This window comes from Lipotes vexillifer, unplaced genomic scaffold, assembly GCF_000442215.2.
Source record: "Lipotes vexillifer unplaced genomic scaffold, Lipotes_vexillifer_v1.1 scaffold717, whole genome shotgun sequence".
Lineage (NCBI taxonomy): Eukaryota > Metazoa > Chordata > Mammalia > Artiodactyla > Lipotidae > Lipotes > Lipotes vexillifer.
The window spans coordinates 1,313,183-1,328,275 of record NW_006798707.1 but is presented as its reverse complement, the minus strand read 5'-3'; the positions used below and the strand labels follow the sequence as shown (position 1 = coordinate 1,328,275).

The 15,093-nt window shown below is 53.0% G+C and overlaps 2 protein-coding genes across 2 annotated transcripts; both read left to right on the top strand.

Annotated features, from left to right (window-relative positions):
• Positions 1-2,567: 2,567 nt before the first annotated feature.
• MPV17 (mitochondrial inner membrane protein MPV17) lies at positions 2,568-12,118 on the top strand. Its single transcript, XM_007470830.1, has 7 exons — positions 2,568-2,685; positions 9,421-9,536; positions 9,755-9,847; positions 9,942-10,037; positions 10,286-10,318; positions 10,575-10,627; positions 11,617-12,118. Exons 1-7 carry the CDS (start codon positions 2,616-2,618, stop codon positions 11,684-11,686), a joined length of 531 nt encoding a protein of 176 aa, XP_007470892.1. The 5' UTR covers positions 2,568-2,615; the 3' UTR covers positions 11,687-12,118.
• A 1,273-nt stretch (positions 12,119-13,391) lies between these two features.
• UCN (urocortin) lies at positions 13,392-14,296 on the top strand. Its single transcript, XM_007470829.1, has 2 exons — positions 13,392-13,488; positions 13,750-14,296. Exon 2 carries the CDS (start codon positions 13,763-13,765, stop codon positions 14,141-14,143), a length of 381 nt encoding a protein of 126 aa, XP_007470891.1. The 5' UTR covers positions 13,392-13,488; positions 13,750-13,762; the 3' UTR covers positions 14,144-14,296.
• The last annotated feature ends 797 nt before the right edge of the window (positions 14,297-15,093 follow it).

Here is a 15,093-nt window from a genome sequence, read left to right as displayed (position 1 = left end):
GGAACAGAACACTTTGACACTGTAGACTGATTGGCCAAATATCTGGGAACAGCTTTCTGCTTCTTCAGTGTAGGGGATTTAGCATTATGTGAGAAAATCTCTAAGAGGAAAGGAATCAAGTAGTTCAGTTCCTCCCCTGTACAGAAGAGGAAACAGATTTGGAGGCAACCCAGACCATTAGCAGCAGAGAGACCACAACTCACGTCAATGCACAGCAGCCAAGTATGCACCATCCTATTGTGCCAGCTCAGGTTATGCCAGTTTTCTTTTTGAGATGACTGGTAGGGAAGTGCTTTCCATTGCAGAGGAGCTTTGTTCATTCTACACAACAGTCCTTTGACACTGCCTCAGGAAATCCCACTTTCAGTGGTAGAAAAGATGGGGCCTGGGGACCCATGTCATTGAGGCTGTAGGTTGGTGTTGGCAGCTCTGCTCCTGCTGCTGGGTCTCTGCCCTAATCTCATCCTCCAAAAGAAAAGCAGGAAAATGCTTTCAGCCCTTGCTCTCTTTCTCTGCCATAATCCCTTTTTGCCCCAGGCCACTCCCCTTCCAAACTTTCCTCCTGATATATACTTGATACTATCCATAGGTTCCTGTACTTTTCTTCCTTTGTGCCTTTGCTCACACTATTCCCTCCTCCTGCAGTGTCCTTTTCCACCATCTCCACCTAAGTCCTATTCATTGTTCAAGGCCCCGGCTCAAATTCCACCTCCACCAAGGGGCTTCCCAGATTTCTCCAGTAAAAATTATTCTCCCATGCGCTCCCAAGAGAAAAGGAAGGAAAAGAGGTTAAATGAGAGTTTATTAGGCACTTGATCTATTTCAAGTACTTTAGCATATGCTACTTAATTTAACCCTATGAGGTTGGTATTGCCCCATTTTACTTGACAAAGATAAGATTCTGAGAGGTTAAGCAGTCTGAATAAGGTCACATAACTACTGAGTGGTGGTAGACAGTCTGACTTTCCAACTTAGCACATTTGGTCTCTCTCCTATTACTAGTGTAAATTCACTCCTCTAGCATGGTGTTTTGCATATAGAAAGCTTTAGTTAAATGTTTGTGACATCGAATTCTCTTGCCTCCTTACTGTGTTTCTCCAGTTATCTGTTACAGGATTCTCCCTGCCTTAATCATATAGGAATTGAGTAAATTGGGGCTGGAGCTAACCAGGTAAAGACCCTGAAAGAGTCAGATATGGTTGCCTCCTGAAGTGTGAGCTCCCTAGGGATGATTAAGCAAAGGCTGTCAGCCTTGTGAATGTTTCCACTACCCTAGAAAGGATGTTGCAGTATATTCACAAAATTTTAGAATGTTAGAGCTGGAAAGGGATTAGGAAATCACCTCATCTATTGGTTTCCTAACAGTTTTAGTTGTGGGCCCTTGTTTAAATGTGGCTTTTTCTAGAAGTATACGTGTATTTTTTAAAAGCTTAGGTAAAGAAGAACCTGTGATACCCCTTCCCCAAACATCTATAAAGCCCTAAAACTGAGGAGCCCAGTTTGAAAAACAGAGTCCAACCCCCTAATTTCACAGATGAGGAACTTCAAGTCTACTGATGACCAAGGCTGCAAACCCGCTAGTTATGAAACCAGTATCTAAACTAGAGGTTCTGTAATCCGAATTATTTCCATGGAGCAGTCATCTTTACGCAGCATTTCTAAAGGCTACTGTGCACAAAGCATTGAACTAGTTGCTATGAGGACGACAAATATGAACAAGACCCAGTTCCACCCATTCAGGAGCTCACAGTTGAGGCTAGTGAAGAACTTACAGACATTTTTTTTTTTTAAAAAGTAACACACACGCGCGCATTTAACTATGGCTTATAGTTTCCAAACTATGGTTCCTGAGACCGAGAACGACGTCTGGACCTTGGCCAGTTCCGGGACGCGGGAACAGTGAGAGTCTATCCAGGTTAAGAGGCCCGTGCAGCAGGGAGAGAAGGGGCAGAAGCAGACAGAGGTCGCACCCAGGTGGGAAGGCGGGCCCCGCACCAAGACTCAGCGCAGACCGAGCCGAGCCCCTCTCCGCGGTATTAGTGGCTGAATCCACTCCCATTCCGGCCCTGGATGCACGGGAAAGCCTAGCGGTCAGCCAAGCGGAAGGGACGGGATTTGGGGCGGAAGTCCCGCCGCCGCTCAGGTCACGTGGGAGGGGCTGAGCTCGCGCGCTGGTGGGTAGCGAGAGTTCCGCGGTCACCGGCTCAAAGTGCAGCGATCCCGTAGCGGTAGCAACGTGTGTGAGCGTTCCAGGCCCAGGGAGTCAGAAGCCGTTTTTCTGGGGTGGATTGGGCTCAGGAAGGATGCGGGGTGGTTCCAACTGAGAGTCTGAATCTGGGGACCGACCAGGCTCTGGGTGAAAGATAGACCTGCTTCAGGGCTGGGGGTGGGGTGGCGGGTGGCGGCCACCGATATTCCATAGCCGCCCCACAGCCTTCCTCTCTTCACCGATTCCCTAAGGCGATCCCTGTGACAGGAAGCTGTCCAGGAAGCCTCTGCCCATTTAGAAGCGGGAGGGGAAGAGGGAGTGGGCACAAGGGAAGGACAAAAGTCTCTTTAACTGTGGAGAGGGGCAGTGGGGGTGACCCCCCTCTCCTCTCGCCTTGACAGAAAGCATGGCACTTTGGCGGGCATACCAGCGGGCTCTGACTGCTCACCCGTGGAAAGTACAGGTCCTGACAGCTGGTAAGTGTCCCTGTGGGACCTAGTGGTACCAGCGCAGGCTGATCTGGGAGGCAGAAGCTCGCTGCACCCCCGCCATCACTTTTTGCTTTTATTCAGACCCCTTGAAGGATTGGCTCTCACCCCAGTCTGTTTTGGAGGGAGGGTCCCCAAGGCTGTTCTTAAGGAAAGGGGTATGCATAGATGACCTGGCTATAAAGTAGCATCTGAAAGTCCTCACAAACCTGAGGAGTCATCCCCTTAGGATGAAGAAAGGCATTGCCCCGAGGAGGCCTTAACTTAGAAAATGAACAATAACAAAGGCTCCTTTAACATTTCACAGTGTGCATAACACTTTCAGCACACATTATCTCATAGGGTCCCCACAAAGGTGGGGACACAAAGTGGGCTAAGATTACTTGGGTCCACATTAGATCACACACCTAATAAGTGCTGGAATCAGACTCTTACTCCAGTTTATTTTTCTTAGTATTGTTCTTATTGTGAAATATATCTTAATACACAAAAAAATGATTAAGATATGTGTGTACCATTGAAATAAAAGTAAACTGAATACTCCTGTATCAGTACCCAGCTTCCAGTACCCCTGGAATGCCTGTCTCTAATTCATACATCCTAAGAAATAACCACTTTCCTGAGTTTTGTTTATATCATTCTTTTGCTTTTCTTATAGTTTACTATCTATGGATGTATCCTCAAACAATATACTAATCAAGGATTTATTTTTACTCTAAATCCAGTGATTGAGTAACGACCTCACAAAGGTAACCCAGTGACTTACCTGTATTTATTTTCATCTCATTTTGCAGACTAGCTAATATGAGAGGAGATGGCACAGAGATAAATTTTATAGGGGGAAGGATTGAAAGGCCTGTGACTATTGGGGCAGTGCGAGGGTGACCGGTTAAGATAAGGTCTTGCCTATGTTTAGAGGAAGGGAACAGGATTCTAATGAGGACCGTGGGCTTCTGAGAGGAAGACTGTTAAAAAGGGGTGGGGGGCTGGGGTTGCTACTGAAAGCCAGAATACAACAGAATTCCTGTTACTGGAATAGCCCCACATCAGCACTAGGAACTTCATTGAGTGACTGGCCAAGGAGTCTTTTGCTCCTCCCTGCGCCCCTCTCCAGCCTCCTGTGCCCAGCTATCCCCCATCCTGTCCTCAGAGTGTCCGTCAGCCTGCATGACTCACCTGGCTGCGTGTGTGGTGACTCATGCTGTACTGGGTGGCTGTGATGGGAACTGACACGCTGGGCCCTTTGCCCAGCCTCAGATTCCCTCAGGGACCCTAACTGCCAGAAGGAAGTTTCCCCCTCTCCCCTTTGTGGCCATCAAGAATAGGGAGGGAAGGATGGTCCTTGTGTTTCCTTACCCAAGGGATCTGCAGCTGATGAAGGCAGGAGCTAGAGCTCCAAGGGGTCCAAGTGCAGATATGTAGCTGAACTGGGGTGCTGGGCTGTCAGTGCTGGAGCCCTGTGGCTCCACACCCCGAGTCTTCCTGAGGCTGTGCCAGTATCTCAGCCCTGAAGCAACCTCTAGGTAGCACTTTTCTTAGACTTTCCCAGACCTTTCAGACTTTTCCTTCCCTGCTGCTCAGTGTACTCGAATCAAACTACAAATAAAGGGAGGAAGTGGATTTAGCTCACTGAGCTGTTTTTAGATCCCAGCACAGTAGTTCCTAAGGTCCCATGGCATAGCTCATCACACTGGAAAACAGAATAGAGATTTCAGACTTGGAGTTAGAAGACCAGGGTTTGAATCTCAGAGCCATAGCACTTAGTAGCTGTGTGAATCAGGACAAGAAAATAAACCTCTTTGAGCCTCAGTTTCCTCGTTTAGAATTTGAGTTTAGTTATATGACCTCACAGAGTCAGTGTAGGGATTATCTCTGAAAAGGCTTTAGAAATCAGAAAATGCTCAAGAAACTTAAAGGCTCCAGGAGTTGGCCCTTTATATGAGTGTTGGCAACCCAAGAACAACAAGCTCTTATTTTTATAGTGGTGTTTGGGTTGGGTTTGTTCCACTTGCCGTCAATTTGGAACATGGATAACCATCTAGCCTCGGTTCTCCAAAAAGTAGAGTCTGAAGCTTCTTTGCAGGTACTTTGTTAGGAAGTAATCCCATGGTGGGGAGAGAGGGAAGAGGAACAGCCAATAGAAGGATGCGTTATCAAATGGACACTGCTTAGGGCACATGGCTGCTCAGTCCCTTAAAACTGACTGAGAAGCTCTTTGAAATGCCTCTTAGAACTTTAAGGGTGAATAGTCTTTTCTGGAGAAAAGGAGAAACCTTTACCCACCGGCTCCATCCCACATTGGTCAAAGGTTTGCCATATGAGATGTTGATGCCCATGCTCTGTGCTCTACCAGGTTGCACAGGCATCATCCCCAGGTAAAGCATCAGTAGCTCAGCCTCAGGTAAGGCATAGGCCTGAGACAAGGACCCATCAGCTGAACTGCAGTGGTGGCTGGAGTAAGAGATAAGTGAATCAAAAAGATCTGATATGGTTCAAAAGAAGTGTCTGGTACACCCATTTTGGGCCAAGCCAGAGTCAGGAACAGGGCAGCCTGGGCAAAGGTCTGCTGTGTGTTCTGCAGATTCTAAGTCAGCCTTCTCCCATCCTTTCTTGAGGGCTCTTCCAGTCTCCAGGGGGCCCAGTTCCATCCATCTTAGGCCACTCTGGTCCTGCTGTGGAAGCAGCTGAGCTTCTGCAGACACTGGTTTCCCTGCAGTCTGAATGTGAGAGCTCAACAGGCATTAGAGACCATCCAGTCCAGTCCCTGATACTACAGGGAAGGAAACTGAGGCACGAGGGAGGAGTGATATGCATGAGGTTTCATGGTCAGTGGTGGAGCTGGCATTAGAACCTGGGGCACTTCCCAATGCACTGCCCTGCAATTGAGACACCTGGGACCTCAGAATGCTGAGTATAGTTCCAGCTGGTCTGGGCTTAGGTACCTGACAAGCTGCAGAACCCTCCATTTTGTCTTACTTTCTAGCAGTGGGAAGGGTTCAGGCCAGGAGTGGGGAGAGCACTCCCACGGATCCCAGAGGAGGTGCTCCCCTGTCACTGCTGGGCTTCAGCTCCCTCCACGCTCTGCCAGACCAAGCCCCTACCCCAGGCAGCTATTTAATTATTGGAGACTTCTGGAGAGGAATGAGACAGCACCCTGGCCCCCTACCAGCAGCTACACCTGCCGACCCAGGCCTCCCATAGTCAAGGACAGTTTCCTGCTCCTCATTCCAACTTCCTGCCCCTCAGTTTTCTCATCTTCCATTAATACTTTGGTTTCTTGCATCTAAGACTCGACACACAAAAGCCGGGAGAGGAACAAAATAGAGGAAGTAGAGAACTTACCCCCACCCATGCCGAGGATGAGGGCATGGAAGTTGGGGCTTTTCCACTAGCGGGCAGAAGGTGGTCCCAAATAGATCTGTGCTCAGATGCAGGCACTCCCCAAGCCTTACCCCCCGCCCCACTCTGCTGAATCTGGTGGCGAGTGACGGCATGAGAACTGGCACCTACCCAGGGGCATGATGTCACACCCACACCAGCGTCTGCCCGCTGGGCTCTGCGCCCAGCCTGGCATTGGGGCATCACCTCCCGGCAGCCCCTTGTCCTGCTCCATCAGGGCTCAGGCATTATGTCTCGGCAGGCCTGTAGTCCCAACACCCTGGAAACAAGTCCAAGGAAAGGGGAGCCAGAGCACTGGAGGGTCCAGGTCAACCAAATATGTCCAAGAGGACTCCCAGAGCCTAGGGTGGTTGGGGTCTGTTTGGGCTCTGGGTTGGGGAAGGTGGGATGAGGAATCTGGATGTCGGCCCTTCCTGCTCAATCACTCTGACCAAAAAGCCTCGCTCTGTGCTTAGACCAAAGCCTTAGAGCTCCCTGGAGCTGCTGCAGGCCCACAGGGCCTGATGATCTGTGTTCCTCCAGAGGAGGAACTGGGCATGGTTCTGTCTGAAATGGACAGAACTGGCAGGGCTACAGGCTACACACCACCTACTCACTCCTGCTGCTTAGTTGTCTCTCAGGCCTGATAGGCATGGTTTGGGGCCTGGAATCCATCTTTCTCAAAGGCTGCAGGCTTCCAGGACTGTGGGACTACACGTCAGGGACTTTGCTTTTCACTCCTGCTCTGCCTTTAGCTTGTGTGTGACTGTTGGTAAGCCATGAAGAGTGAAAACACCCCTCTCCTTGTGACTGGTTCCTTCCCAAGAATATTGCTGCTTGCCCTCCCCACAAGGTGACAAGGAACAGAGGTGGTCACATTCTGGGGAGTGAAAGAGAGGAAGTGTGTTAGTCCAGGAAGTGTCTTTGATATGCGGGCCTTTGGGGCCTTGTTTGGGCAGGAATACCCCACCCCCACCCCCGTGAGTAGCAGCCACAGGAGCCTCTTGGTGCCCACTGGCCCCTGAGCCCAGGTCTCAGCCTCTGCTGGGGATTCCCTGGCCTCCTGTACCCCCTTGAGAGAAGGCCTGGTTTCAGGCTCCACTCCTTACCAAGTCACCTCATCTCTCAAAGACATTAAATGGAGGTGTGACCTCTACCTTCCAGACCTTTTGTGAGGATTAAATGTATGAGAGCCCTTTTGTATACTGTAAACATCTTGCCAGATCTCAAACTGTTAGTCCCTTCATTTAAGCAGTGACTGTCTTTCTGTTCCCCCTTCCCCAGGCCTTGTCAGGGTCACTCTTCCCTTATGCATGGCCGCAACAGCTCCCTCCCCTCCCTGGGCACGCAGCTGGTGACCCCAAGTTGTTAGGGAGAGGGGATAGGGTGTTCAGTGCCAACTGTGGAGGAGGAGTGAGCCTTCAGCCCCACTGCTCCTCACACCTTGAGCCTGGATGCATCCTTTGGGCTACTCTTGGCGTCCTCTGTGCCCTTCCCAGGGCAGTCTTGTTGTCTGGGTGGTACCTCTGACACTTCTCCCAGTTTATTTTCCGAGCACCTGCCAGGCTAGGTATGGTGGGGGATGAGAGAACAAAGACGTCTAGGATTCTGTCCTTGCCCTCTGGGAGGCCGTGTCTAGCCATGTTCTGGGAAGGGCCTCCACCACTTTGGGAGTTTCAGGGAGAGGAGAGGCAGGGCTCCCTTGGTGGGTGTGCTGGGGGTCCCAGCAGCTGAGGCCAGCAGCCTAGGTCACCTGTGGGTGCCCCAGCCCGACCCCAGCTCTCAGCCTTACTCAGCTGCCTCTGACGAGGCTGCACAGGGGCAGGGCTGTGCAGGGGTGCGGGCGAAGAGCAATGAGTGTGCAGCCAGCACGGACGTCAGAGCCAGCTCCGGGCCAAGGATGAGGATGTGTTTGCCCAGTGCTAATTGAGGGCACAGGGACAGTGGTGGCTATGGGGCTGGAGGGGACTCTCATTACTCACTGTGATGGACAGGCAAGCTGAAGGTCATACGGTCACTCCCAAGTGGCCCTAGTAGAAGTGTGTGTTTGCTAGAAACCATCACACCACCATCACTGACGGGGGCTCTGTAAACAGTGATGGTTTCTTTGTGTTTTTTTTTTTTTTTTTGGCTGCGTTGGGTCTTAGTTGCTGCACGCGGGCTTCCTCTAGTTGCGGCGAGCAGGGGCTACTCTTCATTGCGGTGCGCAGGCTTCTCATCGCAGTGGCTTCTCTTGTTGCGGAGCACGGGCTCTAGGCACGCGGGCTCTAGAGCGCAGGCTCGGTAGTTGTGGCTCGTGGGCTCTAGAGCGCAGGCTCAGTAGTTGTGGCGCACGGGCTTAGTTGCTCCGCGGCATGTGGGATCTTCCCGGACCAGGGCTCGAACCTGTGTCCCCTGCATTGGCAGGCAGATTCTTAACCACTGTGCCACCAGCCAGGGAAGCCCAAACAGTGATGGTTTCTGTCTTGGTTTCTGGGTGTGGGTGTCCTACTAGTGCTGCTTGGAGCTGGGTGTCTGTGCAAATGAGGGGAGGGGAAGCGGGTGGAAAGACCTGGGGAGAAATGGCCTTAATTTCAGTATGAGGCTGTGAATGGGAAGTCTGGGTGTACCTGACTGTGCTGGGAGGTGACAGGATCCTTCCTTGCAGGGACTCTTACCAGCTTAGCCAGTCATCCTGCTGCCTGGGACCATTTGAACACTTACGTTTTAGAGTTATTCTTGCTGTTCTCCACAAACAGAGATCCCAAAACCAAGGTGAAGGACGTTGACCAGGGCCTTGCCTTCGGCTGGGGGGGAAAACAACCCCAGGATTCCTTAGCGTTCTGCACATGATCTATTCATAGTAAGGCGTCCTGGAAAGAACACTGTCTAGGAAATCAAGCCACCTGGTTCTTGGCCTTGGCTCTACCACTTACTGGCTATGTGAAGTCTCAGACCTTCATTTCCATCCATAACTCTAGAGTAAGGGGCTTGCACGAAAACATCTGGAAGGCCTTTCCAATTCCAACAGTCAGTGCGTCTCAGCTCCTGGCACCTCAGATTCTCCTTCCCCTACCTGCAGTTTCTGAGTCCAACTTTCCTTCACTGCTCAGTGCAGTGTTCTTGGGCCCTGGCCTGCTCAAGGCTGCTCATCCCAGTTTCTAACAGGACACGTATGAAATATCACCATCCTTGGGGAGGTGTTACCATCCTTGAAGCAGCAGGAAAGACTGGCCATTTGCCCCAGAATGAAACCCCTGGCCTCAGAGTGCCAGAGCCTCATTCAGTGAGCAGACTTACCTCCCTCCTTGGGATGGCAGCTTGTCCCTGGGAGGTGTCCTGACAACACCTGTGTACCCTGCACAGGGTCTCTGATGGGCCTGGGTGATGTTATCTCACAGCAGCTGGTGGAGAGGCGAGGTCTGCAGGCACACAAGACTGGCCGGACCCTGACCATGGTCTCCCTGGGCTGTGGCTTTGTGGTAAGTTCTGCCCACAGCAGGGCTGCCAGTGGATTGGACAGTGGTTTCAGTTCCCTGTCATCCTTTAGTTTCCCTTGGACCCTCTCACATCTAAGCCAGCCTTGAGTGTCTGCTCCCCCTGGGGTTTGGTTTCTAATATGCGGGGGAGGAGCTTTGTGATGTAAAGGCCTAATGCTCCCCTCTGCATCCCTGCTCCCTTCTTTGGGGGTTACTTTCAGGGCCCTGTAGTAGGAGGCTGGTACAAGGTTTTGGACCGGCTCATCCCTGGCACCACCAAGGTGGATGCACTAAAGAAGATGCTGTTGGATCAGGTGAGCACAAGGAAAAGGGAGTTGGGGAGGGTGAGCTGTGTCAAGGGAGGGCAGGGGTTTAGGTTCTCACAGTGCTTTAATTTCTCTTCCCTAGGGGGGCTTTGCCCCATGTTTTCTGGGCTGTTTCCTCTCACTGGTAGGGACACTCAATGGACTGTCAGCCCAGGACAATTGGGCCAAACTCCAGCAGGTGAGCTGGGCAGATGTGGGGATGCTTTCTGGATGGCAGGCCGGCAGGCCCAGGAGAATGAGGCAGGCTTCATGGGGACGGGAAGGGTGGAAGTGCAGGCAGAGCCCCAGCTCTGGAGGAGAGGAGCTGAGGGGCAGTGGTGCGGGGGTGTCTTCTCTGAACGGAAGTCTCTATGTGATACTCAGATCAGGAGGTCTGAGCTGCCTGGAAATGCAAATGTTCACTTGTTCCTTCTCTTGTCTCCTCAGGATTATCCTGATGCTCTCATCACCAACTACTACGTAAGAGCTGACACCCCAGCTGCCTCTTCTTCTTTCTTGAGTCCAGAAGTGCCAGGGACTGGGGGTCCTCGACACAGAAATCCCTCAGTTGGGATTACTCTCTCATTCCCACATGGGCACCATACTCAGGGAAGCACTCACCCAGTTGTGCAACGTATACTTGTCTGTAGAAGCTGGAGTCAGACCAGGCAAGGCAGGGAGTCTGGGGTCAGGTGATGGAGGCAGCCCACCAACCTTTACCTTCTCTCTGTTGTAGCTCTGGCCTGCTGTGCAGTTAGCCAACTTCTACCTGGTCCCTCTTCGTTACAGGTATGACAGATCCCCACCCCACCCTTCAAGGAAGAGGCACATTATGAACGGTTGGAGACAAAGTGATTCTCATTTTAACCTTGAACTACCTTAGACCCCCCCAGAACACTCTGCCCTGGTCAGAGCTCCTCAGACTCCTGAGCATTTTATTACAGAGCATCCCAGAGTGTCTGCCCGCTGACTTCTTTCATCTTCCTAGGGAGCGTCTTGCTCCACTGTCCTTGTCTGCATCCCACCTGGGCTCTCTACCTTTGATGGCATGTCTGCAGGGGCAGGGCTACAGCCTAGGTTAGGCAGAAAGGTAGACCAAAGAGACAAGTAGGAACGTGGTCAGGTTAGTCCACTGCAAAATATTATTTTATCCTAGATAATAAAGGTAGTTGCTGAAATCTCAGTAAAAATGTATAGTGGAACCAAGATGAGTGGTTAAAATTATTGGAGGTGTGGGGGCTTTGGGAACAGGGAAAAACGTGAAACTCTTCAGAGGGGACAGGCTCAAAATGGACATGAGTAGCATAGGTAAAAGGAGTATAGACTTATGAACTAAATGAAACTTCAGCGTCCTTGCAGTGCTCTTTGAAACTAGAGCAAGGTATATTTAAAATAAAGAGAAGGAGGTGCTACTTTATATTGCAGGCAGCACATTTTTCTGAAGATGAGATCTCAGCTGTACAAGACGGACAGATGTGTATTTAGAAGGAGCCTGGACAGGAGTACGAATAATGGAGCCATGCATGGCGAGATGGCGGCTGAGGGGGAGTTAACTTTGGAGCTTTTGTCCAGGAGACAGAGCTCTGGGCTGGCACCAGAACCCAAGCTGGTTTTCCTCCCGTCTGAGCCACACATCCCTCCGTGGGGGCTGAAGGAAGGAGAGCTAAATATGGGCATTCTTGGAAATAATCCCCCTTATCCCACTGTACTTTCCCATCTCTCCCCGCTTGCTTGTCCTTGTTCTGCTTCTTCCTCACGGTGCCATCCCTGCTCCTTAGGTTGGCTGTCGTCCAGTGTGTTGCCGTTATCTGGAACTCCTACCTGTCCTGGAAGGCACATCGGCTCTAAGTCTGCCTCACTCCATCATTTCAAGCTTGCAGTGATGCAGCTTGACCCTGGAAGGGTCAAACCACCTCCTTAAAGTGGGCACATTGGTTTTCACAGGGTTTGGTGGCTGGTCAGAACTTAATGGTGTTAGCACTCTGAAGTGGCCTGTTTCACTCTAAAATGTAACCTGACTCCTACTGAAATCACTAAAACCTTTATAATGGTCTTATACCCACCACAGAGTAGGCACTCCATAAATACTTGTTGAACCATATGATTTTGTCACCTTCAGTTTACACTCATATTCCAGCAAGTACCACTCATCCCCACTCTTCATAGACACATCTGTTTTTCTAACCCTTCCCAGCCCTGGTCTAGCTCCACTTTTGGGGAGCCCCTCAAGCTCCTTATATGGTGCCTCCATAAATGTATTTCTAAATAGGTAATCTGGAACTTGCAGAGGCAATGAGTAAGACCCAGCAGAAACCGACTGGGGAGTCCCGTTTTCTAGAGGTTGGAAAGAGCCTGGAGACGACTAAGCCCAATCTTTTACAGATGAGGACACTGAGGTCCACAGAGGTGAGGTGACCTGTCCACACCATGAGTTACAGGCAGAGTAGAAACTTGAACCCACGTGCTATAGTTTGAATGTTTGTATACTCCCCAAGTTATATGATGAAAACCTAATGCCCAAGGTGATGGTATTAGGAGGTGGGGCCTTTGGGAAGTGATTAGGTCATGAGGGCAGAGCGCTCATGGGATCAGTACACTTACAAAAGAGGCCATGTGATGAGACAGCAAGAGGTGCCATCTGTGAACCAGAAAGCAGGTCCTCGCCAGACACCAAACCTACTGGCACCATGATCTTGGACTTCCCAGCCTCCAGAACTATGAGAAATAAACGTTTGTTGTTTATAAGCCACCCAGTTTATGGTATTTTTGTTATAGCAGCTCAAACACTTAAGACAGCAAGTTTCCTTACTTCCTACCCAGTGATCTTAACCTGGAGGTCAAAGATAAAGTAATACTGCTGCTGTGATTCCCAGGAGAAAAATTAACTTGGCTAAACTCCTGCTTTGGGGCAAACCTATAAGCAGATGGGCCAGCCTTTTGTTGTCTGAAAGCACCCTGACCAGAGGCCCTCTTTTTTATGGTGCCTCAGTCAGACAGCCCTAGAATTTAGATCCTGGGGCTAGAATGACATCAAAAATCCTGGCAGCTCAAGCTGCCTCAGACGCCTCTTGGGTGGGCACCATGATGGTAGCTGAGTGCCAGCAGTGCTGTCCTGATTGCCTCCGTTTACAGAACTGATAGCTGGGGCAAAGGACTGGGTCTGAGCGGGACAGCATTCTCCAGAGGCCTCTGGCCCCTTCTAGAGGCTGAGGACAAGGTCAGCACCATGGACAGCCCCCGCGGTCCAGTCTTCCTTTCAAGTGCCAGAGAAGACTGCAGATCTGGACTAGTCTGGTCTGGGGACAGGCCCCCTGGTCACTGCTGGCTGTTCTAAACAGGTGAAGGACTCTCATGGCTGGAGCAGTCTTTACTCCCCAACAGGCTTCTCCCTCTCTTGAGCCAGGTGTCACTTCCAGAGACGCGCCCCACGGGGTCTCGCAGCCGCAAGGGTCGGACTCGGAGCTGCGGCCGTCATTGCTCTACAATCAGTGCATGTTCCTCGCTGACGTCAGCCGGAGCTGTCCTGGCGCTATATAAGGCTGGCAGCAGTCCCGGGACAGACCCCGTGTTCCCGAAGGCGCCCTCAGCCCGCCCCGAGGGACCGAGACGGGAGCTCCTTCCTGCAGGGTACAGACGCTCTCCGGCAAACTGTGAGTGGCTCTCGGCGTCCGCCCAGACTCCCTCAGCACCGGGACTGCGCTCAGCTCACCCACCGCGACCCGCCAAGAGGGAGGGAGGGAGAAAAGGGTGGCACAGGACTGGGCAGCGGCTGGGGCTGGAGGGAAGGCTGTGGGCACCGGGCAGCAGTCGCAGGGGCCCGACAGGGGCGCTGGAAGTGCGCGGGAAGCAGAGTGGCTCCCCCTGCGACTACCCCTGGCGCGCCTCACCCTGCGCTGCGCCTGTGTGTCCAGGGCCGGTGGTACCATGAGGCCGGCGGGACGCGCGGCGCTGCTGGCGGCGCTGCTGCTCCTGGCACAGCTGCGCCCGGGGAGCAGCCAGTGGAGCCCGGAGGCGGCGGCGGCCGGGGTCCAGGACCCAAGTCTGCGCTGGAGCCCCGGGACACGGAACCACGGTGGAGGGGCCCGCGCGCTCCTCTTGCTGCTGGCGGAGCGCTTCCCGCGCCGCGCGGGGCAGGGCCGATGGGGATCCGCGATCACAGGCGAGCGGCCGCGACGGGACGACCCTCCGCTGTCCATTGACCTCACCTTCCACCTGCTACGGACCCTGCTGGAGCTGGCGCGGACGCAGAGCCAGAGGGAGCGCGCCGAGCAGAACCGCATCATATTCGACTCGGTGGGCAAGTGATCGGCGGGGTCTGGGGCCCCGAAAATCTCGACCCCCACCCCCACCCCCGGGCTGAGACGTGCGCGACAGGAACTGACCCAGTCCCGCGGGGCTAGAGCGGCCTAGGGATACCCTGAGCACTCTCCGCGTTACTAGTTTTTAATAAAAGTGCCGAAGAGCCGTTGGCCTCTGCTGCGGGGCGCGGGGAACCACAGCAGGGTGTAAACCCGTGGGAAAATGGGGCTCCCAGGTCGGCGAGAGGGGACCAGATGCTGCGGGAGGGCTCCGCGAGAACGGCTTTCAGCCAGGGTCCTGCGGTCCCCATCGTCCCCAAGTCTCCCAGGAACTCAAGCCCCGGTGCCGCCGCACCACCCCCGACCCTCTTGGCACTGGGCTTGCGAATCCGTGCCTGATATCGAGGAGGTGCCCAACAGGGGTTCATTCCACTTCCGCCCCCGAAATGGTCCCAGATTAGGAGAAGGTTAGGATGGATGGTGATGCGATCGTCGCTGAAGCCGAGGCTGAGAGAGTGAGCAGGGAAAGGAGCGGCGGGTCGGGACGCATTGGCCCTTTATTGAGCCCCACCCCCGCGGCGGCGCTCCGAGCTGGGTGGCGGGTGGTCCCTGCTCAGGTCCTTCACCGCCCGAGCGCCAGGCCGCCGGTGCGCAGTCTCCCCAACAGGGGCGAGTCAGTGCAGGCCTGTCCCCGGGAAAGAAAGCTCGGTGGGCGGGCGCTCCAAAGAGACAAGGCAACTTCGAAGTCCAGCTCACTCCCTTTCCCCAGCCGGGAGGGTTTCTCCTCCACCTCCCCACCCAACTCGGGCTCCCAAACCCCCAGAGGAGTGGATGGTGGGAAAGAAAGTTGTACTTCAGCACGCGCGCTAGGGGGCGCACCCCTCCTGGTTGAGGTTGGGAGTAGGGGCCCCAAGCGATCCTTTATGCAGCAGAGAGGGAGATCGCCGGGGCGGGGGG